Below are 27,148 nucleotides of genomic sequence, written 5' to 3' on the forward strand. Positions count from 1 at the left end.
GGGGGAGTTGAAATCTGTAGGGTTTTCTACAAACAAAGTCATGTTCTTTACAAACAGACATAATGCTACTTTTTTCTTTCCAATTTGGATGACTTTTTTTTTATTAATTGCTTTTTCTAGGACTTTCAATACTATGTTGAATGGAAGTGAAAAATAGGCATTCTTGTCTTATTTGTGATCTTAGAGGAAGTGTTCAGTCAGGAAAAGTTTCCACCGTTGAGTATGATGTTAGCTGTGGGTTTTTCACATATGGCCTTTATTATATTGAGGTAGTTTCCTTCTATCCCAAGTTTATTAAATGTTTTTGTTATGAATTAAATGGAATTTTTTAAGAGCAAGATTAATAATGAAAGCTGTACTAAAAATTGCTTTCTAAGATCTTATTTTAATGTTACTTTGTAATCTTCACAAGATATCAAAATAACCATCATACCTGTTGTTAAATAAACGATGAACAAATACATATTAATTCATTTAATAGCTATTTCTCTGTTCATTTAATAGCTATTTCTCTGTTCCCAGGCACTTTTGGGAGCTGGGCTAAGCAAACAAAGCAGCTGCTCCCATGGAGTTTGCATTTTAGTGAGGAAGATAGAAAGTAATCAAAGAAAAAAATAAATGGAAAAAATGAGTGACTGGTGCCATTCAGAGGATTAAAATATGGCAATGTGATACACAAAGTATCTGGGGGAATGTTTTAGATTAGGGGTAGGGAAGATCCTCTAAAGAGGTGATAGTTAAACTGAAATCTGATTGACAAGAAGGAAGTAGATATGTGAGGAGCATTCTAGGCAGAGAAAATGAGAAGGACACGACCTTTAAGATAGAAACATGCTTGATAAAGTCATGGAACAGAGGGAAGATCAATGTGGCTAAAGTATAGTGGGCAAAGCGAAGATGGTTTAAGATGAGGTCAAAGGAGAGCGGTGATGATTTTATTTTAAATGTAAAGAGAAGCAATATAATCATATATGTAAAGCATTGTTAGACATGCACATACAGTATGGTCACTACCCTTAAGAAAGAATCTTATGAGTTCTCTAATAAAAATATGTAACCGACCAGCTTTGGAATAATTTGACTCAACAATCATAGCCATACCTGTATTTTTGTTTACATTGATATATAACAATTATAATCTAGTGTCATCCTTTCCTTTAAGACAGATTGACTTCTTATTCTTGAATACTAGAATTACAGACTTATCTGCCTAGTCCCATTAGATATGGAACAGGTCACGCAATATCTCTGTAAAATTACACAAGACATCAGAGGCAGTAAAGTATAGTAAATAAACATTTGGACTCTGGATCCAGACGGCCTGGGTTCCAGTCTTACTTTTTCAGTGTAACCTCTCATTTCAGTTTTCTTACCTATAAAATGTTGATCATGTAAGGGATTGTACCATAATGTGTTCTGCATCTTGTTCATCATACATCATATAATAATATCAAATATCTTTCCATATAAATCCATTCAGGTCTAACTCATTCTTTTATTAAGAAGTTGACTATTCTATTCCATGGATGTATTAGAGTTTATTTAATCAATTTTGCCTTTTCTTGATTCTTAGACTCATACAGGATGTAACCATTTTAGATTGCCTTCTTTCACTTAGTAATATGCATTTAAGCTTCTTCCATGTCTTTTCATGGCTTGATAGCTCTTTTCTTTTCTTTTCCTTTCCTTTTTTCTTTTTCTTTTCTTTTCTTTTCTTTTTTTTTTTAACACCTACAGCACCTGGTATTCCTAGGTGGTCTCCCATCCAAATACTAACCAGGCCCAACTCTGCTTAGTTTCCGATATCAGACAAGATTGTAGCTCATTTCTTTTTAGCACTGAATAATATTCCACTGTTTGGATGTATCACAGTTTATTTATCCATTCACCTACTGAAGAACATCTTGGGTGCTTTGAGGTTTTGGCAACTGTGAATATAGCTACTATAAACATCTATGTGCAGGTTTTTGTGTGGACGTATGTTTTCAGCTCCTTTAGGTAGATACCGAAGAGGGTGACTGCTAGATCATAGGATAAAAGTATGTTTAGTTTTGTAAGAAACTGCCAAACTGTTTTCCAAAGCGGCTGGACCATTTTGCATTCCCACCAGCAATTAATGAGAGTCCCCGAAGCTCCACATCCTCACCATCACTTGGTGTTCTCAGTGTTCTGAATTTTGGCCATTCTCAAGGTGTGTAGTAGTATCTCATTGTTGCTTTAACTTGAAATTCCCTGATGACATATGATATGGAGCATCTTTTCATATGCTTATTTGCCTTCTGTGTATCTCCTTTTGTGAGGTCTCTGTTAAGGACTTGGGCCCAATTTTAAATCATGTTGTTTGCTTTCTTATTATTAAGTTTTAAGAGCTCTTTGTGTAATTTGGATAATAGTCCTTTATCAGGTACATCTTTTGCAAATATTATCTCCCTACTTATGAAATTTTAATTGAAATGTTTCATTTTTATAGCCAATGTTCTCACTCTAAGAGAAAAACAGTTTAGTTGACACTTTAGGCATGTGGCGCCCTGTAGCAGTTCTAAATAGGGAATTCTTGTGATCAGAGTAGGAAGCCTATGACATCAGCCAACAACAATGCAGAAATCCTAAAGTAGAAGAGCCACAGGGCTTTGTTCTTCTGAGTGTTATATGGAAAAAAATACTCTTAAGAACTATAATTAAAATTTATTCAGAATTGTTCTCAACCTAATTAAATTTACAACAGCTTTTAATCTGGATGATTTTTAGATATAATTTAAAGGCATTTATGTAAGTTGGAAATTTAAAATAAAAAGTTCTAGTTTCTCTGATTTTACTTTAAAAAGTAAACATAAACAGCACACTCTTTAGCTGTGTGATTTGATCACAAAAGACTACTTTTTCTGTTCTACCTCCTACAGTTTAAATAACAATGTGGTGAAAATCTTGCTATAACAAAATATTCGGAAGTTTATTTGATGTTTAAAAAATTGTTTTGGATAAAGCTAATCAATATACAACTCAAAATCCCAGGGCAACAACAGAAAAATATTTGTTTAGGCTCCTGGTATATAAATAAAAGAGACTGATCATATCTGTGCTTATAATAGTGATTCTTAATATTTTGGGGTTAAGATCTCATTAAAACCACAAAAATCTGTAAAAACACAGATCTATATACATAAATGAAACTCTGTCTACAATTTTAGTGTTTATGGACTCACAGTTTCCTATACATAGGCATACAGCAAGAACTTTACCTTAAATGATTATTATGAGGATTAATTTTGGGGAGGAGGGTGCTTTTACTTCCAAATATATCTTTTAAGGTAACCTAGCCTCCCCACTTCCTAATAAATTTGGCCTAAAATCAAGCTGTTCCTAATTCAAGTTGCCAAATTTTCTCAAAATAATCAAAAGTAGTCAAATGAGTAAAGAAATAATGTTTTATAATCACTAGCCATAACCCATTGGTAGCACCATCATTTCCTGTACTGAGTTACCCTGGTTCCTAAAAATAACTTCTGTGCTATTCAACTGCTTACATTTCGCATATTCTTCATTCTTATTTGGGAAGGCACATTCCCTTCTCCAGCTGAAGAAACTCAGTGTCTGAAAAGAGCTGCCTGAAAACAGTTTTCCCTTTGGGCTCTTAAAAATGTTCAGCATCTGAATGCTGGCAGGGAGTGCTCATATCCAGTGGAGGCAACACTCCACAACTGAGGGGGAAAGGCGGGGGCCCTATATATGGAGAACCGGAAGCAGAACCAGTTGAAGCAGGCTTTCTCATATGTGACCCATATTCAAAGCCATAATCCAGCAACTACTATCTAGAAAAGAGAAAGACTTTATGGCTAGCCTAAGCTGTAAAAGACACATTGCAAAGCAGGCCAGACTGTTTTGCCATTTTCCATCTTACTTTTAAAAAGAAAAGAAAGCACTAACTAAAGCCTCAGGACAGGCAAGTCAAAATCACTGATACAACCATACATACTCAGTTAGTTGTTGTCTTGTAGCAAAGTGAATTTTTCATACTTACTCTGGCAATTATAACAAGGTACTGAAGAGCGTTCACTAGATCAAAACCTCTAAGCTAAGCCAAAAGTAAAAAAGTTGCAAAGTAAATAAACTTCCAGTTTCTCTGTATTATGATTATTTGCATGTTATTTATATATCTGGAGACAGAAGGAAGAGGAACTGGAAGGATTGTCTCACTCTTTCTTGTTCTTCAAAATGTCAATAATTCCCAGGGCTGCTTTTTTTTTTTTTTCTCTTTAATCTAAGCCACATAGATTCACATTTTAATAGAGGGGTTTTAGTTTCTTAGGAAAAACAATGGGATTATTCATGATTCAGAGGCATTTCCTATCAGAATGATAGGACATTATCGGAGACTTCTATTTCTTCCACCCTGATCCACTCATCTTTTTCTTTTTTTAATATTTAAAAGAGTTATGTTCTAAATAGCTGGATGTGGCACTTGAGAAAAATAAAGGTCACTCTGTAGAGACCTTTCTTAGAAAAGTAGCTGGAGACTTATCTAGCCACTGTCAAATCAGTTTGTTCTGGAAGCCATCACATACATTTACGATGTTATTTAAAACCCAGTCTAGTTACACTACTTTCCAAGGAATTTCCCTAATTAAATATCCTAGTAAGGAATTTTCATCACATAGGAACTTCCTAATTCAACACACTCATCCTCACACAAAGTTCTTCCTTATTCTCAATGTTGGAATGAGTCTTCACCTATTAACCTGGAACCTGATTTGAAACGTGTCCCTATGCATCTCTTCTGAATTTATAAAATTACTCTTCTCATTTCTCATTGTCTGGAGACTCTTATTTATAGGATGCCCATGTAATCTATCATCCATATCAGGATGTACTTTTGAGAATTAAAAGAGTGCTATTAATAATTATTTTTGGATAACAAACTAGGGCTATCTTGGGTATAGTAGGACACAAAGTCACCCTGCTTATTTAAAAATAACATGGTATGGATTGGGCTAAGATGTGCCAGTCAATGGCCAACACTAAGAAAAATTTGGTCTGGAGTATACACTTCTAATCTCACAATGCATGTATTCACCCTTCGTTCTAACCCCACAGAGTTGTGCCCTTTGATGACTATTGCACTTGTAAAATGATTTATAAATCACTGTGTACTAAAATATTTGCCTATACAAGTTTGTACTGTTTAGGGTTGTTTCTACTGTCAAATACTGGAAAGACTTCAAGTTATCATGAGAGGGTTTGTGGCTAACTGGACAAGGTAGTATTTGAAAGACTAAGTGCCAAGAATGCTCAAAGTACAAGCAAAAGACCAACACTGAATCGCTCTCATTCCCAATCCTGTATCCCATAATCATGAGATTAAACACAACCTTCTAGTTTTAAAGGTCAGTAAACATATTGTGATTCTACTGTCTAAAAGAGATAATCAGGTTTCCAGAGAAGCTTTTAGCCACTTTTGTACTTGACTAAATATGAGTAGTTCCCTTCATTTATGGAAGCCTATCTTTTAATTATAAATAAAAATATGAATTAAATACAGGTTGAAATGTACCTGGGCATCCAATAAAATCTCTGCTGGAAAAGAGTAAGTGAATATAGATTTGGAAGAGCACATAGTAGTATGGTGTCAAAACTAATGAAAAGGCCAACTTTTAATGATTTAACATAATGACTTATGAGATGGCAGAAGACAATTTGTAATAATTGGGAGACAGGTAAAGTATGTTTGTCTTAAATTCAAGGTACTAATAGATATTCTACTATGATATAATTTAGCAATGAGACTTGCGCTTAGTAGAATTTCCTGTTTAGCCTGGTAAGACTAATCAATCCTTGTTTAGAGTGTTCATGAATTTTATAGTTAGCTAACTGTCCATTAATATTTATATGAAATCAGAAGTAGTCATACTCCTGACCAATCACTGCTTTTCTTAGAAAATGTTTCTTTCTTTTTTCCCAAAAGCTTCTGACTTCTGTACATAAATGCTACTTACACTTCAATTTATCCAAATGTTCTGGCCTGGTCCAGAGGGAAGAAAATATATCAAATATTAGCTGAGCCCCTACTGTGTGTCATGGCACACTGTTCGATATTGGAATTAAAAAGATGGTTTAACTGTCCTTAAACGAATTTAGTTTAGGGTCGTGCAAATGTAAACTTTGTAATGTTCTTGTGGCAAAGATTGCCATCTCAAATCACATACAGGGAAGAAAATTCTGGGACGTTTAGTGCAAATCAAGCATAGACAAATTATGCTTTATCTTTTGAACTACAGTCTCCTATGCTGAGACCATGTGAGTTCAGATTAATTCTGAACAGTGCTATAACCAATACCTTTGAATTCAAGAATGTTGAGGTTTGGTGACAACTTTACCATTGGGAGTGTTAATACAGAAATATCGTTTAGCCTCTTAAGCATGGTCATCTATGAAATGGTCAAGTTATATTCATTTCTTAGAGGTCTTCAGAAATTATCTAACCAACAGATTTGATTTTGTTAATGAGCAATGTGCAAATGTTCCACAGATAGGATTACTCTATTTTCTCTTATCTAATATCGGCAGCCAAAGGAGCACCCAACTTCTAATCTCCCCTAAGTGAACCATTATTTTCAGTTTCACTAATCTCATAATTTGAGCTCTATTCCCAAAGGGTGCTGCAGCTCACAAGGTGGCAATATCCATTTTCAGCTCGCTAGCACCATATTCAGTTAAGATGTTGGTTGGTACAGGTTTCACTCCTCTTAACAAAATGTGCCTGGCCATTCTTATAATGAATGTCTCTTCTTTTTAGAAATATTCCTTCTCCAGCCCCCATCTCCACCTACTAAAAAAAAAAAAAAAAGGTGAGGATAAATAGAAACTGTATTCTTAAGGATGAAATTTTCCCTTGCCAATCATGTTCCCTACAAACGGACCGCCAGAATAACTAGAGCAGCTTTTCTCTTAAAACTTCCCACATCTCCATCTTTCTTGGCGTCCGCTTCTTTCCCAAGTCTCCATCTTTCTCATACACACAAGTCAAGCAAACTATCACTCCAGAAAAACAATATTGACTTAAGGTAATTTCTTTCCAAAAGGAAAACGTTTTGTAGCCCACGAAACCCTGCTGGGTAGGGGCCTGTCTCGATGAGCCTGGGACTGAAGGGGATCCCGGGACAGTCCTGGGCAAACTAGACGGTTGGTCAGTCAGACACGTGGCTTTGCGGACGCGGAACCTAGGACCGCGGAAAAGCAGCGCAGGCCCAGGTTCCCTACGGCCTGTCCGGTCTCTTCTCAAGGGCGGACCGTGACGCTCGCTGGACACCCTCGCCCCTCCCGCAGCAGACAGGGACACCGCGGCACCACGCAGGCCCCGGCGCGGGCCCTCGGCGCCCCCGCGCCCGCCGCTCCTTTGTCCCGGCGCCGGCTTCCGGCCTCCGCCCCCCGCCTCGAGCGCGGCTGACGCGGCCCGGGAGGAATGCGTTTCCGCAGGGAGAGGGCGGCGGCGGCGGCCCGAGCAGCCTCTGGGCCGCGCCGAGGAGGCGGGGCTGCGGGGGGCGCTTCCTGCCGGGAGGCGGCTCCGGGCCGCGAGCGCCCGCCTCCCCCGCCCCAGGAGGAGGAGGAGGAGCTGCCGCCGCCCGCCGCGCCCGAGACCCGGCAGGCCGCGCCAGCCCGCGGAGAGGCCGAGCGGGAGCCGCGGAGCAGCAGGCCCGAGCCGACCGCGCGGGCCCGGACGCCGCTCGGAGAAGGTAGGGGCCTGGGGCAGGCGGCGGCGGCGGCGGCCCCGGGGCGCGGCGGGACGCGGGCTGCGCGCCGCGGCCTGGCGGGACCCCCGTGCGGGGCGGCGGGGCCGGGCGGGCCTCGCGGGTGGGGTGGCGGGGGGATTCCAGCGTCGGGGCGGGGGAGGAGGGCCCGGCCGCCCCCCGCCGCCCCTCCGCTTGTCCGGCGCGCGCGGCCGCAGGCGCAGAGTCCGCCCGCCGCCTTCGGAGGCGAGGCTCGCCGGCCCGAGCGCTGTCACTTCAGGGCTGGGCGGTCGGCCGCGGCCACTCACGCCTGCCGCCCAGAGCCAGCCTCGCCTGACTCGTGGCCGCGGCGCCGTGGTTGGCGAGGGATGCCCGGGCCGCGCCCGCTTCCACCCGCCGCCTCGGCGCGTGCAGGTGGGAAAGAAGCGAGGCCGCCTCGGGACTGGGCGTGTTAGGACTTTGACCGATCCTTGACCGCGTCTCTTTGTCTCCCTTCTGTGACCGGCTTCTTTTTCTTTGAGCAACGCTGAGCTTAGTGATTAGCTTCCAGGTTGAGGAAATTTGGTCACCCTTCCAACTTCCAGAAGTTGAGTGCCAGCTCTCAGCGCCTGTGGCAGCGGATGAGTGTGGGGTGGGCTCGGCAGAAGTTGGCACTAGAGCCGCTAGGAGAAGGCGCAGTGTCGGCCGACGTTTTGTTTTTCTTTTTTCACCGAATGTTCATAAAAGCCACACCGGAGTGTCGGATCCCTGATCCGTCGGTCTCAGGCTCCTACTGAGGCTGGAGGAAGCCGCGTCCTCGCTGGACGCCCCTCCCTGTGTCTCTGCAACATTTAATGCCTGACCTGTTCTTGATGGCGTTTACTTCGTGTCATGTCTTATGCTTCGTAATGACACGTTGTATTTTTAACAATACCAATATTTAATCCCGAAAAAAATCTTTATTTTATCAAATTTGTGCTTTTGAGTTAAAACCTAGCATTAATTGTTACGATCAGTAGTAAATTACATTTTTTCAGCTTTCATTTCCTCGTGTCTAAAATGGCAACAAGAACACCTACGCTAATAATACAGGTAATAATTATTATAATAACCACGGTGAGGACCATGCTTAGCTCTGTGCACTTTTATATGTATTTTCTCATTTAATCCTGGAACTGATCCAATGAGACAGATGCTGTTTTATTCTCATTTTGCAAATGAAGAAAGTGAAATACCAGGAGCATAATCTGCCTGTGGTCCTCCAGCTAGTGAGTGGAGAAACCATGGGGTCTATCTAGTTTCAGAGCCCATGTTTGAATCACAGGTTGCTTTCAGAAACTACAGTATAGTTGTGAAAATCAGATGTAAAATGTAAAACACATGGAGTAGATGCTTAATAAAAGTTGACTCCTTTTCAGTAAAATGATTAAAAAAACAAAAAACAAAAAAAACCTTAGAATATAATTGATAACATCATTTGTAAGGTGTCTTTGGGTCTGCATTCCACATATTTAGGTGCATAGAATCACTAGGTTTTTTATTTTATTACTTTGATGGCACAGAAATAAATACAGAGTGAATTTCGATTAGCCATCTTTCTTAACATACAGCCTTTACAATAGATTGTACAATAGACCACTTTTAGGAATGATTAAGTAATTTCAGCTGGAAGTTACCTAGTCTGCATTTGTATACATCAAGGTCTAGAAGGGGATAAAACTTACCTGAGTTCCACTGTAATGTTTATAGTTTTATATAATTTGGTTCTTGATCAATATTAAATGAGTGACTGAAGACGATGAGATAAATAGAAAACATGAAACAAATTGGTTTTTTGGTTACAGCATTTGAGGAGAAAGCCATTTTACTTAAAATTCAGTGTAAAATGGAAGATATTATTAGAATGTTAATTTAAAAGACAGGGGATGTGGTTAATACTTCTGTAAACAGAAAGCAAATTCTAAGTCATCTATGTTGACCTCACAGACCTAAAACTTTTAAGTTTTTGTAGGGTTGATTCTTTTTAAAAGAATGTTAAGTTCTATATTAAGATTATTTTCTAATCTATCTCAGCATTCTGCACATGAAAGTATAGAGTCAACAATATTGAAAATCACTGGATTAAGTAATTTTAACTATCAGGTGGCTTTCTTCTTAACTTGCCATTCGCTGTAATTAAAATCTGCCCCAGTTTACTATAACTGAATGAATATGTAGTTCTGTATTGATGTCGATAAATCCCTAACTCCAGGAGCAACTTGGGACATCTGGCCACTTTATAAAATGGAAATTAATCAGTTTAACATGTTGGTAGTTTTTATGGAATGCTTGCCACTTAATATCTTTATAGTTTGACTTCTTGCCAAATATATTGGCTTACATCATGAGGAAGTAATATATTCTTTTTGAAGAAAAATTTTAAAAAATATTCTGTAAGTGCACTGGTCTACTTTTAACTACACTGCTAGAGTGATAAGATGAAACATTTAACTGCTAAAAGTTTCAGGACTTTCGAATTCTGAGAATTTAAATTTCTGAATGTGTAACAAGCTGAACTTACCTGAGAGGATTCACAGGGACTATTGTTAAATTTTAGATTTCCCCACTTACATGAAAGTTAAGATCTGTCGGGTTGTAGGTAGAATCCTAAAGGGTTATATTATACAAATAAATATGTAAATATCTCTTGTCGTAGTAGCAGGTCTCTTCTGACTTTGGTTATATATTGTGGGTTTTTTTGTCCTTTTACATTGTTGCAAACGTAGGAGTCTTGGGGTAGATAGGGTGGGTTGACAGGGATAAGGGTAGGAAGAGTATATTAGTCTTCAGGGTCCTGAAATGGTAACAGTATCTGTACATGTAGAAAACTGAAAAAATATTAAGTATGTACCTAGAATAAAGGAAGTGCAGTCCATAAAAAATTCATAGCAGTAGCAGCCTCAGAATATTTCAGTAGGTAGATGAAAAAAATGTATCTCTTTTTCAGGAGCTGTGTGCAAAAGGAGTCAAACTATACTTGATAAAGTTCTCATCTTTTTAAAGATGACTAATTCTAAGACTTTTATAGAATTGTTTTACTTATAAAATAACAATGTGGGTTTTTAGAAGTCAGCTACCTTTAAACTTTTTTTTTTGTTTGTGACTTTAGAAGATACGGTAAACTATATTTAGCAGTATGCTAAAGCATGTGCATATCACCTCATCATGAAATATGTATGTCTGAGTAAAAAAAAACTGCTTTAAATACCCATACTACATAATATATAAACACACATACACATATGTATATATTTACATATACATATGTGTACATATGTATTTCTTAAAAGAACCAGTCTCATTATAGAGTCTCTAAAATGCAGGTTCCTGAACCCCAGGAATGTGTAAATACTGCACTGGGGTGTAGGGAGAAAATATTAGACTTAATATTATATTTATATTTAAATCTCATCTTAAAATTAAAATTTTTTATTATGATTTATAATATACACATACACGTATTTTAATTTATAAATCAACATGTATATATTTTAGACACATGTATGCTCAAAAAAAATTTAATAAAGGTGAGTGATCAGAAAGCTTTGGAGATCATTGGTATGTATGGGGGATGATTTAGTTGGGTATAAGAACTACTGTATTTGGAGGAGAGAACTGATAAAACTTGGTGTCAGGTAAGAAATAAGAAAACCTAAGTGACACAAGTTTCTGGTTAGGTGGTTACATTCACTGAGGTAGGCGATATGACCACAAGGGGGTGGTGCTGGTTGATTGAATTTATAAATGAGTTTAGAGTTTATAATGTTGAAGGGTTTTTTTAAGGTGTATGTGGGACATAGGTAGAGATTCTAGAGTGCAGATTAGGAGCTCAAAAAAACCTGGTTGAGATTTAGATTTGGGAATTCTTAGTCTGTAAGTGCTAGCTGAAGCTATAGGCTGCAGATGAAAATACCACAGAGTGTGTAGAATGAAAAGGGGCTGAGGAGAACCTGGGACACTTAGCATTCAAAGGTGGGATAGATGAAAAGAAATCTAGAAAAGCATTTCCTTTACCCAGCTTTTTTCTCTGAATTCCTCATTCTTTTGATTGACAGTTTAGTTAGTGACTTGGCTATTTGTGGGGGTTCCCTGCGATTGGCAGGTATGAGGTAAAGGCAGAAAGACTTAACAGTCTTGAGACAATTAGAGAAGCAGTTTAATGTAGTAAAGGCCTCTTGATTGGGAGGTGGGGAACTTGGCTTCAGTGCAGGCTCTGCCATTGAGTTTCTCTTAGTTGGAAAGCTTCACCTTCTAGGACTTTCATTTCTGCATCTGCATCATAAGAAAGTGGTCTCCACCTTTCCCTCCCTCTGTCATTTGAGTTGAAGGATAGCTGCTGCTTGACCTGGGCACTGCAGAGTACAGCTCTCATCTTTCTCCTAGCAGCAGCCATTTTCTTATATCATCACCAGAGAAGGGAGAAGGTGCTGTGCTAAATGATTTCTTTAAGAACACTTGCCAGTGCTGACCAGACTTCTTCGTCAGGCTGTACCTCTGTTGTACATTATATTTTAATATATCATTTTATTGAGAACCGGTTACTTGAAAAAGGCTGTGCTAAGTGAGTGCAGAACAGTAAGTTGACATGGACTTTGGTGTTCAGTATATTATCTAATTGGGATAAGTTGTGTTCAATCTAGGGAAACAACAAATACCAAACAATGTACTACAGAATGTATTGTACTAGATAATATTCCTAAATGGATTTTGAGAGAAAGATCAACATTAGTTTAAGTGGTTTTGGAGGGCTTTCTTGAGGAGCTTGTAATGGTATGAGAGAAGATATGGATGACAAGATGGACAACATATTCAAAGGACAGTGTCGTTAGATTTAGCAAATATTGTTTGACTACTTCGTTTTATTTATATATAGATTATACACACACAAATGTGTAAGTATAAAAATTGGAATTGAAGGCCTGGATTCTTGCCCTCTAGCTCTGGTCTAGTGCGATTCACAGACACGAATACAATTAGCTATAATAGAAGTTTTATAATAAAATTAAAACAACACTGTACTATTGAGTATCACTGAAGGCAAGGTTTGTCATCTACTGCGCTAGACACTATCAAGAATATGTTTTGGAACCAGAAAGAATAGAGTGGTTAATTCTGCTTTTTGTGGTTGGTGAAGAAATGAAGAGCTAGTGAAGTCCAAAAAGAAGCCAGAAAGTTAGAAGAAAAATTAGTATTTTATTTTGTTTCAGGGAATGTAGTTTCAATGGAGTGATGAGGAAAGTTTTTACACGAAGAATTTGTTGGGAATGTACCATTTGAAGTATGCATGTCACATGCCAGTGTATGTTTACCGAATAAGTAATGTAAATAATTCAAGATTTCGTACTCTGAAATTAGGAATAGTAGTTTATTAGCTCTCCAATATTTTATTAGAAAATTCAGTAATAAAGTAAACCATGATCTGTAGATCACTATAAAGATGTATGTATGTTGCTTAGAGCTTTCACATTCATGGTCATTTTATCCTTGCAGCAAATTCTGAGGTATATATTATTCCCAGTTTAGTGCTGAGTAAAATGAGAAATTGATTTTTCCCTGTGTTTCCCAACCAAACACACACACACACACACACACACACACACACACACACACACGGAAAGATATCTATAACATAGTAAGTGTAAAGAAGGAACAGCTTACTAGACTGGTTTGAAGGATATCTTTGGCTTGGTAACGTCTTCCACTTTTGAGTGGAAGGAAGAGCTGGGAAGACTTAAGTTGAGGCTTTTCATGGTAATTTTGGATAATAGTTTTGTTTAAAGTGTTTATTTTTCTGATTGTATTTCAAGTCTGTCCTTCAGTCTTGGAGTTTATTTTGTTCCCTCTCACTGAGTTTTTAAATGTAATGCTTTTTTTTTTTTTTTCATTTTCACAGAAGGCTGTTTTGGGGAAGTGGTGGTGGTATTTCAGTCGTGTATTTATTGACTCAACCTTGACTGTATCAAAATATTTCTTATTGGCTTGAATTATTTTGAATTCTCTGTGTTTTTTTTTTAAGCTTGCTTTTTCTGTCATGATTCTGTTCCTTATGTTTATGAGTTCTGTAGAGGTTTTCCACATAAATTTCCTTCCTTAGCTCTGTATACTTTTCCTCTAGTTTAGTGGTCTTACTATTTTTGATCGCTATAAGGTAAAATGTATTCAAGATTTTCTAAGTTCTTTGAAGAGCATACGAATTTAACTAGATTTTCTCTTATTTTCAGAGAAGATTCTTCACTTTTACTTTTTGCCTCTACAAATTTTTTCTCGTTAAGTTGCATGTCCTTCCTTCCTCGCCCCCTCCCCCCCGCCTCCATTTCCAACTTATCTTCAAGGTTTTTTATTTGCTAACATGCAGGATATTCATTCTTTATCTTTCCCTTGCACTTGTGAACTGGGTGGTGGGTGGTAATAATTGATCATCCATACTCTCATTTTCCTGGAGAAAGTGGGTAGAGTAGTTACTAGTGATGAATTTTGTCTTCAGTCTGTTATTCTGTAATTTTCTTAAAGTATCCAGCCCCGTTATGAGCTCTTCTTGGGTTTCAAATTGTTTTGGGAACCTATAGCTTTAGAGCAGCCAAACCTTTGCTGTTGGAGCTCATTAGCCTCACACGGAAATTACCATTGAGTAAGAAGGTAAAAAGCCTCTTCTGGGTGGGAGTAGTGAATTTTAGGAGGTTTTTTAGTTCAGAGTACTGTTTTTATCCACAGTGGGTGGGAAAGTACTTCAGATGAAGTCTTAGTTCCTTCTTTGCCTTGGAATACTTAGCCTTTCTCATTCTCTATTTTTCCCCCTTCTCTTTTCTGTTAAGTTTTTATTAATCATTCTAACTTCTTATTTGGGCCAGAAACACGTGGTGACCACCATATACCTCTTCCTGCCAGATGGAGGGGAACAAATGTTAGGTTTAATTGTTTTTGCTGTTGGATGAATTCATCCAACTCGCACATTTGATGAACTAGATGGAGATCAGTTAGGTTTCTCTGAGTTCCTTCCATTCGCGCTTTCCCAACTGATTGTTCTCTCTGTGGGGAGAGGTGGGATGAAAGCAGACCCTCCATCTCCAGTCAGGCCTTCAGATGACTGTACCCTGAGCCACCCACCCAGCTATGCTGCTCCTAGATTCCTGACTCTCAGAAATGGATACAACAAATGTTTGTTGTTTTGAGCTACTAAGTTTGGGAGCAATTGGTTATGTAACAGTAGATAACTAGAACAGAAGCATTTTCTAGGAAGTAAGGGAAATTAACAGTTGTAACTGAAAATAGTGGTTTAGTCATAGGTTAGTGTCCGGAGTGCCCCTCGCTAACCTGCGCTCTGGCTTACAGGAGTTCCTGTTAACTCTAGTTCAGAGAAAATGATGAGAAATTAATTGTGTAAGTAGCGACAGAACTTCCCAATCATCCTTTCCAAATAGAAACGAGTATTGAAAGCTTGGGCTTTTGAATCAGGCCTGGATTCATATCCCAGCTTTGTCACTTATGTATCTGGTACATGGTAGATATGTGATAAATATTGTTGACTTTGATTTAATTAGTTGTAGTGAATAGAAATGTGCCCTTGTGCAAAGATTTTATAGGCAGAGATCTTTTGCAGATGTCTCTTTTTTGTATCAGATGTCTTTGGGGCACTTTATTTTAAAACTTGAAATAAATGTAACTCACCATATTTTTCTAAAGTAATTTTTTCTGAAATGTAGTTGCTTAATTTCTACAAGTATAGTACATGTAAAGTTTCTAAAAATTTTTATCTGAAAATGTAAGCGTGAATGCCAGATGAGTTATTTGTGACATTATTAAAAACTAATAAATAATAAGTGTATATTTAAAAGTTTGAACAGGACACAAAACTACACTTAATCTTGATTAATGGAGATGAGTTTACAATGGAGATTAAAATAATTAGGTAGTTTTTGACAGTGGGAACAATTGCACACATTCGCGGCTGTTAATCACTATAATGAGATAGCTTGGAGGAGATAGTTAAGATTATTTATTGCTCAAGGAATGAATTCTGACCCCTTAGATAAAATCGACTGTGGTAAAATATAATATTAGGGTGAAATACTTTTGTAGAATGAGATGCAAAATCTGTGGGTATGCTCATGAAATTTGATAATTAAAATAACTTTTGTTGGCCTCCATTCAGTCTGAAGGCCTAAGAAATAAACTCATAGAACATTACAGGTCCTTTCCAATTCTGTGCTCTGAGTCAGTTCTAACGCTCGAAGGATGTTGTCTTTTAAAATAATGACTAAGTAGGCCTTCAAAAAATTGTACGGGGTCACATCACAGCTTCTGGATTCAGATGATCTGGTTTCATTTTGGAGTCGTTATTTAACATCTTTATTTTGTTTTCCTCATCTATAAAATAAAGATAATGCCATTTCCAGCCCCACAGGGTTACCTGGAGGAAATACTTAACTGTTATTATTTTATCATTATTTTTATTATTATAGTCATTTGAATGTGTTGAAATAAAAATTTTTGATGCAGATTACCTTAGATAATCAAAACTCAGCATATTGTATTCTTGTCTGTGCTTGGTTTGGTATCTGCCTAGTCTGGCCCTCTCATGAACAAATAGATCTTCCTGTTTCAGTAGTCCCCAGTGGCAGCAGTCCCTGAATGTAAATCAAACTATGCAGCATCCTGATTCAAGTTTCTACTAGTAAGATGCCTTTTCAGAGAGTTTCCTTAATTTTTTTAGCCTCTCCTAGATTTGCTTCCTCATGACAGAAAAAGCCTCAAGTCATTCTTTCCTATTTCTATTAGCATTAGGTATGTCATCCCTGACTCTGATCTTTTTTGAAAGTGGTCTGTGATATTAACATACAGAAAAAGCTGTATTTTGTCTAATGTACTAATACAAAAACATTGAGGTTTTGCTGCTTTTTATTATTTTACAAATTGTTAGGAATCTGATTCTCAGAAAGCACATTAAGTAGAATAATCTTAGTTTGATGTGCAACCTAAAGTAAATATCTAATTATGCATGTTTATTAATACAGTAATTAGGATCTAATTAATATGATAATTAGCATCTGGTTAAAATTATTATGCAGTATAATAAAATTATGATATTTTATTAAAATAGCAGTAATAATCTACTTTAATCTATTATTTGCAGTGCCATTTCTAACCTTTATACCTTATCCTTTCTTCCATATCTTCTGTCTCCCTAACATAGATCAATACAAAGTTTTCTAGTTTTAATTATAATTGAAAAAAACTAAGCATTCAGTTACTTCTTTGTTCAATCAAGTCATTGATGAGCTCGAATCATGTGTATTAATAATCATAACAAGTAGTACTTAAGTAGCGCTTAAAATGTTCCAGAAGTTATTTTAAATTTATCGACTTATTTAAACTTCACACAACCCCAATAATGTATGTACTTTGGTCTCCATTTTTAAAGTGAGGAAACTGAGGCACAGATTTTAAAACTTGCCAGTGTCACCTACCTACTTATTGGTTGATCAGTGATTTGAATCCAGGCATCTAGCTCCACAGCCTGTTCTCTTAACTCTGCATGCATTGTCATACAGTGGTGGTTATTACACATGCTTGCCTTTGCTAAGCTTACTGGTTTTTGGAGACCTTGGAATATCTGTTATCTTTATTTGTAGTTTCTTTCTTAATTAAATATTAAGATATTGTGCTAGATAAACAAATGACTTCTAGGTGACAATTCATAAGGCAAGTCAACTGTACACATCTATAGTAGATGGGTAAGAGCTATATATGTGTCAAATACTAAATCTTTTAAAGATTTTTTTATATTTGTTTAAATATGTGTATGTGCATATATGTGAATCACCTGGCTTAAATTTCCTCTCCGATTCTTCTCATTATCAGGAGGCCCTAAAAGTTTCTGCAGATTTCTTCCACTCTGTTCCAGCAGTTTCAGTTCCAGTGGCCTTTGAGCACTGTCTTAGAGACCTCTTCAGCCCTTCTCACATTCTCTTGGCCTCCCCTCTGATTCGAGCCACTGTTGCTGGGAACAGTTCTGTGACTCCCTTCTGGCTGACTGCATCTTGCCTCAAGTGCCTTCATCATTTCAACTGGGGCTTCTCAAACAAGTCCTCTTATCTTTGGGGTGAGAAGCTGGCAGCAGCCTTCTGGGCAAATGTACTATAGTTCTTGGAAGTGTGGGGAAGTTAATGTCCTTTGGGACAAACTTTTACCTGTGGTCACTGGAATTGATACAATGTACTTGATCCTCCCATGGAAACTTCCCAGCAAGGTCAAGCCCTCAGGTATGCAACAATAGTAAATCAAAGATCCTGGGATAGGTTTTTTTTCTTTTTCATGGTTCTTTCTCTTTAGTACATTTCTCGGGGTCACCTTCCAAATACACTGCCTACCTGGACTCCTCTTCTTGTCTCAGGCTCTGCTTTGGGGAGGAACCCCAGCCAAAACAAGTAACCATAACTGTAACCTCCCTTAGACCTTTTTTCTCTGACATGGTAAGCCCACTGGCTTACTTACCAGCTCTTTTCCCTACTCTGTTTATGTGAGCCTCTTTTCTCTCACCTGCCCAGTGTGGTCTCTAGTCCCTTAACTTTGTCCTCTTCTTTGTTGTTAACTTTTTGTCAGTACCAACCCCCACCCCGCCTTTCTACATTTGTTCTGTAATCCAGTGGATTAATTCAGTGACTTCAGATTGGCACCTGAAGACCCATAGTAGCATGGGAAGTAGTCACAGTAATTTGAACATGTCTATAAGATTTCTAAAATAATTTTGTGCTTCTGCACTAATAATTTTAGTAATAAACAACTAGCATCTGGATTATAACTCATTAATTCTTACGCCCATGTTTGTATTTGCTGGTATGTGTAAATTAATTTTAGTTCTTAATATATATGAGCTAGAATCACAAGACATTTTACATCTAACTTTAAGTTGGCTTGTATTTACTTAAATGAATTGAAAATTGTTATCATTAGGGTATCCCCAGTCACTTTTCCATTAAAAGAGGATCTGCGCATTCACTAATCTGAGAGACTTCTTTCTTGGGCTTCTGAGGCATGTCAGAGAAAATATCATACAGTTTAAAAAGTTAAGCAAAAATATTTGAGCATTGACTTTGTGCCCAGCACTTCTAGGTGCTTTAAGTGAATGACACGCCAGAGCCCTGTCTTCTTGGAGCCTAGAACCCATCAGGGAAGATGGATATTAAATGAGTGTTACAAATGTGCTTTTATAAATTAGGATGTCATTACTTGCTGGGCCTTCAGTATTGCTCTAAAATCCTATTGCACTGTCCTAATTTTCTTCACCCTCTTAGCCCCATCTCCTTTTCTCCCAGCAGTTGTCCTTAGTTCTTGTTTCAGATTAACCGTAGGCCGTCATGCATGAATACTCTCAGCTTCTTATCCCTGCCCTGACTGAGAAAAGATGCTGTATCTCTCTTTAGGGTGATAGACCGCCTTGGTGCTCTGGATGCCATCCCTCTTTGCTCCAAGGAGGCTTGGCTCTGCTAGGTACTTCTATTCCCTTTTTCCTGTGTCTTAATCTCTTCAAGTCTGCCCTCAGCTCACCTCTCTTCATAAGAATTCTTTTCTTCACAATCTCATTCATTTTTTTCACAATCTCATCCAATTCTGTTTCAGTTGCCACCAATATACTGACAGGTCTTGGATTTGTATCTCCTGACATATCTCCTGACATCTAGACATCTTAACCAGCCGGTATCTTCCCTAGTTTATGCAGGCATTTCACAGTCCACATTTCTAAAACGAAAGTCATGATTTTCTCCCCTAAGTTCATTTTTCCTCTGTCTTTACTTGGTAGTGATGATTCCTTTTTTCCTCACCCTTATCTAAGGAACCATCAGACCTTACAATTGCTGTATTCTAATCTCTCATTTGTTTTCTTTTCCCTTGCTACTATCTGAATTCAGATGTTTGTCACCTCTTACTTGAATCTTGGCAGTAAATTTTGTACCTGTTTTGTGCCTCCTAATCTACACATCTTCTACCCTACTTATTTTCTGCCATGTATATGTTGTCATGTCACTACAGTGATCCGATTATTTTCAGTTTTCCTGGTGTATGTAGAATCAAATCTAAACTCCTTTATCGTGGCATTGAAAAATCTGTAAACTAACTCCTCCTGCCTTGTTGGTCTTGGTTCTTGTCATTTCAAACTTATAATTTAAGCCTTAGGAATACTTAAATACTTTAAGATTCTTTTTGGCCTTTATGGTGTTTTAAGATTTTAGCATAATTTATACTTATTGTAGAAAATTGCAGGGATAAAATAATCACTCATCTCACTGACCAGATTTAACTGTATATAACATGTGAATATATTTTTTGTAGTCTTTTTCCTCTAAAGATAGAAAGATTGAGACAATGTCACTAGAGAGGATTAGACATCCAAACATATATGTTTACAAATAAGATTAAAAAGAAGCCATTATAATTCTTCTTAGGAAACTGGCTTTGCATATGCAGATCTTTTGCCTGGAATATTTTTTAACATTCGCCCACATGTTTTCTGCATGTCTGCAGTTCTTGGCTGAGGTGTTATCATCTCTATGAAGCATCTGAACGTGCCCAGGCAGATTTTGGTGTCCTCAGTGCACTGTGTCCTTGTGTTCATAATAGAAACCATCACAGCATGTTGTAATTATGTGTATTTTTGTCTTTGAACTGAAAATTCCTTGAGATAGTGATCTTTGTATCTTCAAATAGGGCATAAAATATGGCATAGTTGGTTGAGGAGGAACTTCCAGAGAAGTCAGTAAAGTCCAGGGGAATAGAGTGTTTTATGAAAGAATCGCGAAATGTTTTAAATGTCGCTGTGTATAAATTCTGTGGGTTGTAAAATGCTATATTTCCCCAAGTGTATATTGTAGGCAGTCAAGAAATTTTCAAATGAAATAAATGCAGAGAGTAAGGTAAAGCCTGGTAAATTGTTTTTGTGAGAGCATTTTCACATGCATGGTAGCAAGTGGACACCAATTATAGCAGGATCAGGAGGGACTGGGAGGTTAGGAAATGGAGACTAGCGAAGACTATTTCTAGACCTTTGATCATAAAGAGGAGACAGTGATGGGATTAGAACAATATTGGAAGGCATCTTTCCCTAGTGGCCCCTCAAAATAAACTGTTCTGTGTGGAATGGTATTGGTAAAAAATTCCTTAAGGCACCTTTTCTCAGTGTAAGAATCCCCAGGAGTATAGGCCTCACTTCCTGAGATTCTGGTTTTTAGACCTAGGATGGGCATCTAGGTAAATCTGATACAATTTTTCCCTAGATCAGGGTTCCCCAATCCCCTCCGCCATGGACCGGGTCTGCAACCTATTAGGACTGGGGCTGTACAGTAGGAAGGAGGTGAGGAGTCGGGGCAGAGGCAGTGAGCGAAACTTTATCTGTATTTGAGCCGCTTCCCAGCGCTAGCATCACCGCCTCATCTCCACCTCAGATCATCAGTCCTTAGATTCTTGTAGGAGCACTGGTCCCTGGTGCCAAACAAGTTGAGGACTGCCGTTCTAGACCACAGTCTGAGAAGTGCTGCCCTAAAAGATTTTGAAATTTAGGAAGCTCTTGGCCTTCTTTCTCCCTGCAGGTGCAGGAGTGTCCATACCTTTAAAGACTGTCAGGATTTCAGGATTAGGTGGGGAAAGCTGTTTAGTCTTCTCTGCCACTTCCTTTTCACTATCCAGCTCTCTCTACTGCTGACTTTCCTGGTGGCCACTTCTAATCATGCTCCCTTCTAAACCTTATTATCCTCATTGCTCTTCTTTATTCTTAATTACTGTCTTCTGTGGCTTCTCTGACAGAAAGCCTACACTTTTACAGATATCACCAGCTAATGACAGTGCCTCTGGTTTTGCTGGTATGTTGACTAGTCGCAGGAGAGCTGACATCTGTCCTTGAGCTGTTCCCAGCTGTTGTCCTTGTTCTCTCAGCTGCTCTTCACCACTAAAACCTTGATTTGCCTTATTCTGGGTTTGAAGCTCTTCAGAGACCTGAGGATTTCAGAAGGCTGATCTTTGGCTTGTCAAGGTTTATAGAAGGAAAGGACAATGGCATTTAAAGTAATATTTTAAAGTTATGTAACCTAAGAATGTTAGGAAACATTTTCTGTTACCTAATAACTTTATCTTGGTGCTGATTCTCTGAATTGTGTACTATTTTAAGAGGTTTCTCAAGGTAGTCTAGTGGTCTTTAAAGTAGCCTGAGTAGTATCCTGAAGAAACACGTAGCAGTCCATTGGGCAGCAATTGCCCTAATGCTCCACTTGTCACAGCCATGCATTTCCTTGGAAGTCTTTATATTCCAGGTCCTTTTAGTCATAGCTTTGGAATTGATAACGTTATTTGAATTACTTAGAATTATGGTCTATATTGGATTTATTACACATTACATCTTTTAGGCAGGCCTTGAAAGGTGAACTGTTAGGCATTTCACACTCTGCAACACAGCTTTTGTTGGTCTTTTGGATGCTGTCTACAAGTGATATGTAAACAAACTAAGTTTTGGCATAACACAGTTTGCTGGTCTGAGGACCCTTGCAAAGTGGATGACTATGCAAATTACTCTTGGGAAGCCAACAGAGAAAAGGCGAACTGGATTTAACAGCAGAGGAAACACAAGAATCCAGGGTGCTCTGAAACAGCTTTGAAGCATTGTCTCACGGAGCTGTGGAAATTGTATCTTGGAATGTAAGCTCTTGCAGTTGGGGATTTTTAAAAGAAATATATATTTTTTTTAAATGAAGGAAATTTACTAAAAAAAAATTCCACACAGTTACTCTGGCATAATTCTTTTTATTAAGAAAGCAAAAAGAAGACTATAACTGTTTAAATACAAGTAAACCCACTGTCTTTGTATTATGCTTATAGCTCTTTGTCATCTGCAGATCTCTTGGCTACTTTATACTATTATGATTACATACCTGTCATCTTAATGTGTACTTTGCACTCCAAATTATTCTGTAAACCTTTTGATATTACTTCTTTTTTTATTATTATGGCTCTGTAATAGGTCCATCAAGTTGATGTATTTAGCCATTTCCCTATTATTGGATTGAGGCTGTTTGCATGTTTACCTATTGTTATTATACTGGAGTATATTTTTTAATATATATTTTTAATTATTTCCATAGAATGAATTTCCAGTAGCTAGATTACTAAGTCAGAGTGTGTAAACATTTTTAATGGTTTTTGGTATAGATTGTTAAAGTATTTACCCCCAAATTATACTAGTTTATAGAGCCATATCTGGTTATTTTCAGCCTTTTACAGTTAAGCTTTGTTGGGTTAAAAAATTTTATTTTTTTGCTTGCTAATTTACTTTATATTGCTTTAATTTTTATTTATTTGATAGCTAGTAAAGCTAACCATTCTTTTTGGTTCTATATTTTGTTGTTGTTTGGTTTTTGTTTTTGTTTTTTGTATTTGGGAGGGACAGATATTTATGCATAATTTTTAGACTGGCTGCTAGTCCAAGAGTTGTAAGTAGTAGTTAAAGGATAAGGTCAATGACCTGTAGCTAGCTATAGCCATCTTTGACTGGATTTAATTCTGGAAAGGCATAGATTAATATTGTGAAAACTTTGATTCACAAGAGATAGCTATATTCTAATGGTTGGAGTTTGGGGGTATTCTGCTTCATATACAGAATATTACTTAATTTTTCTTTAGAGATTCTGGAAGACATTCAAGCCTCCTTCCAGATCTTCTTATGCCGCATCCCCTTCCCCACCTTTTTTGATCTAGTTTGTAGTTCTAGAAATTGAAGGGAGTTAAACTGAGTATTTTACTAATTCCATGCACAGAAGTTGATTTTCTTAAAAAAGAGAAATAATTATAGGAGATCAAATTCAAAAACTGACTCAGGGCCTTGTGTAGTATATTGATCTTAGTCTGAGGAGAAATAAAAACTATTGAAAAGTTGTAAGTAAGGGATGATGCTGTCAGGGTTTTGGCACGTTCACTCAAACTAACATGTAGTAGTACTAAAGTAACTGAGGCATCTGATTTGGCCCCATGGGAGCCACATGAGATAATGTAGAGATTCCATGGGGCAAAGACTGTTAATAGTTTTTAGAGTGTTAGGGACTACTTGACACTGCTGTTCTTTTTGAGGCACTGTTAATTAGATGTTAAAGTATATTTGATTTGGGGAAAAGCAATGATGCATTCTGGGAATTTGGTATGAAAGTTATTTTAGTGCATGTAGGTGAAAGATGAGGTAACTGGAGAGGAAAGATAGGGGCATGGAGAGGGCTGGAGAAGAAATGGTTTGAGAGGTATTATGTTTATAAAAATCAAGATAAGGTGAGTGGGAATGTTTCATGTTTAACGTATTTTTTTAAAATTTTAACTTAATGTTATACATTTTATATTTCAGATGAATTTACAGCTGATTTTCTGGATTGGACTGATCAGTTCAATTTGCTATGTATTTGGCCAAGCAGGTAAAAAAACCCCAAAAAACAAAAAAAAACTTCCCCTAGTTGTCTTCATTTCAGTATCTTGTACCGCTTTTTGATCAGTTTTATTTCTGGGAAAGCTTGTCATACCATGCTGCCCTTCTGAAAGCCCCGCAGTAGCCCCTCTCACTCAGAGTGAAGGGCAAGGTTTTCACAATGTTGTGTAAGGCTCTTGATCAGGTACCTTTCATCCTTGCCACCCAGAATGAAGATAGGCAGGTTGGCCAGTGAAATGCTAAAATGATAGGATAGAATACACTACTTAAAGACTTTTTGAGAATCTATTAGGGTGTTTGAGATAGAGAAAGTTAAGGTGTGTGATAAGAAGAAAATAAGAGTAAAAGTGTAGAACGGTGGATTATGAACTATTCATTACCATCTGGAAAAATGAAACCAGGAACAATTGCCTTTCTAGAAGATATTCTTGCTCTTTGATCAGAATTCTTGCAAAATGTTGGCATTGAAAGAAGAATGAAAAATAAAGTTGAAAATGTATTTAATCGCCTTATAAACCATGGTGCATCCACATCTGAAGCATTTCCAGTTCTGTTCTCCAAATCTCAAAAAATATATTGCATAGAACGTTTACTTGATCTTAGGATAGGAAGGATGTGCTACATAGAAAAATGAAGAAAAAACCATGAAGGAAATATTGATAAATTTGAATGACATAAAACCAACCACACCAAAACTCAAAAATATCTGTATGTCAAAACACCATCAATAATGAGAAACTAAAAAAGGTTTAATTTTGTTAACATGTAGAGAGCCAGTAAAAACAGATGAACATGATAATAATAAAATTTGTAAAAGACAAAATAGAAAATTTACAAAAGAAATAGAAAGAATATGAAAAAGTGAAATTTTGAATAACTGACAATTGATATTCTAATTTTACCTGTTAAATGAGTAAACAAATTTTTTTTTATTTAAAAAGCACTCCATGTCTATGGCCATACCACCCTGAACAAGCCCAATCCCATCTGATCTCGGAAGCTAAGCAGGGTCTGGCCTGGTTAGTACTTGGATGGGAGACCACCTAGGAAGACCAAGTGCTGTAGGTGTAAAAAATAAAAAAATAAGGGATTCTAAACTGACAAGGTCTTTGCAGTCTTTGAGGTCAACCAAGGGTTGCCTTGTCTAAAAATAAAATTAAAAGTACTCAGTGCTATTGAAGGTGTAGTGAATGGTATTTGTATATTGCTTGTGCAAGTATACATTTGAATGTTACTTCTGAGTAGAAATTAGTTCATATCAAGAATTTTAAAAACATTAATACTCTTCAACTCAGTATTTTTTAAAAATGTATAAGGAAATAATCAGTCTTACATTGTGGAATGATCATCAGAATGGGAGCATATATGTGTATGTGTAAATATGTGTTTGGGGGGTCGGTTGTGTGTACATGTGAGCAAAAATGTGTGAATTGTGTATACATGCAATGGAAAACAAACTTGTTCAATGTTAAATAGGTATAATGAAATATGTAATTATTAAAAGCCATATTTTTGAAGAATTTGTAATGAACACTTAGGATAAACTATAAAAGGTAGTACACACAATATATATCCTCAGTTTCATTTAAATAATGTCTGTATATGAATGCTTGTTTGCTATTTTTCCATCTATATAAAAAGAAGCCTGGAAAGAAATATACAAAATTATTAACAGTAGTTATCTTTTAGCAGATTATGAGTGATTTTTAGTTTTTTTCTTTAAGCTTTTATATATTTTCAAATTTTCTATAATGAGCATGATCAGAAAAGGCACATTGGAGACATTCCGTATGAAAGGTTTCCACAGGAAAGGCATCCTGATACTTAGGTAACCAGATTCAAAGAAATGTAAGACATACTTTGAACACAGCCTGAAAAATCATGGGATTGTGGATTGGATGGATATGGGCTTTTCAATTATTTAACATTTAATAAAAATACAGGAAAACTGCAGAAGATATATATATGGGGTATGGTGTGGTAGCGTGAGTTAAAGGGAAAGAAATAATATTTTACCCAGTTATAAGAAAACTCCTGACAATTATGACCATCCAACATGTTAGATCCTGAAATTACACCTTTGGAAAAATGGATAAGTGTATGTATGTATAGGTTAACAATACCTTGTCTTTGCTATAGAAAACAAGATAAATATGCCTTTGTATGGTTCTGTGTCAGGTGATTCAGAATCACCTTTCCTTGGGGCAGGTGTGGATCAGTTTAGTAACAAGGTTCATAGTAGTCATATTTAACATTCATATATATTGCATTGTTTGTCACCGTAATCCTGATTTTTCATTTTCTCCTTTGAAACTTCATGTAAAGTGGTCTATTTTTTTCCCCTGACAGATGAAAATAGATGTTTAAAAGCAAATGCCAAATCATGTGGAGAATGTATACAAGCAGGGCCAAATTGTGGATGGTGTACAAATTCAGTAAGTAAGATTGCACAAGTCCTTTCCATTTATTCTCTAGTTATTCAGTGTTACACAAAACTGTGTCCTTGGGAGGGGCTTGACACGAATTTTCACTTAAATCAGTATTTTTTAAATAAGTGTCAAACTGTGTGTACTGTGTGATTATCTAGAACTGTGATGTTCAACACTGCCTCAGGGCACATGTGGCTTGAGGACTTAAAATATAAGTGGTCTTTATTGAGAATTGTTATAAGCCTCAAATAAATACTAAAGTTCGAAAATTTAATGATTAAAAAAATTATTATTAATGTTGAAATGCTAATATTTTGTATGTGTTGTTAAAATTGATTTCCTGTATCTTTTAATTTTTTTCTTTTTCGTGTAGCTACTAAACAGTTTATGCTCACCTTTGTGGAATGTATTATATTTCTATTGGACAGCTTCTCTCAAAACCCTAGCCATTTAATTTGACTGTTTTGGATCACCCTGCCCTCCCTTTTTTTTTTTGATGGGAGAGGTATAAATTAATCTTCCTAATTATATTT

The 27,148-nt window shown here is 37.2% G+C and overlaps 1 protein-coding gene and 1 pseudogene across 1 annotated transcript in view; both read left to right on the plus strand.

Annotated features, from left to right (window-relative positions):
• The first annotated feature begins 7,593 nt into the window (after positions 1-7,593).
• The window catches only part of ITGB1 (integrin subunit beta 1), a 48,397-nt gene continuing 28,842 nt past the window's right edge, over positions 7,594-27,148 (plus strand). Inside the window, exons 1-3 of the mRNA XM_036228054.1 lie at positions 7,594-7,727; positions 24,109-24,175; positions 26,536-26,621. Coding sequence (XP_036083947.1) covers positions 24,109-24,175; positions 26,536-26,621 — 153 coding nt within the window. The 5' untranslated portion in view covers positions 7,594-7,727. The remainder of the gene's footprint in view (positions 7,728-24,108; positions 24,176-26,535; positions 26,622-27,148) is intronic.
• LOC118608785 lies at positions 25,136-25,254 on the plus strand (annotated as a pseudogene).

This window comes from Rousettus aegyptiacus, unplaced genomic scaffold (assembly GCF_014176215.1).
Source record: "Rousettus aegyptiacus isolate mRouAeg1 unplaced genomic scaffold, mRouAeg1.p scaffold_m13_p_10, whole genome shotgun sequence".
Taxonomy (NCBI): domain Eukaryota; kingdom Metazoa; phylum Chordata; class Mammalia; order Chiroptera; family Pteropodidae; genus Rousettus; species Rousettus aegyptiacus.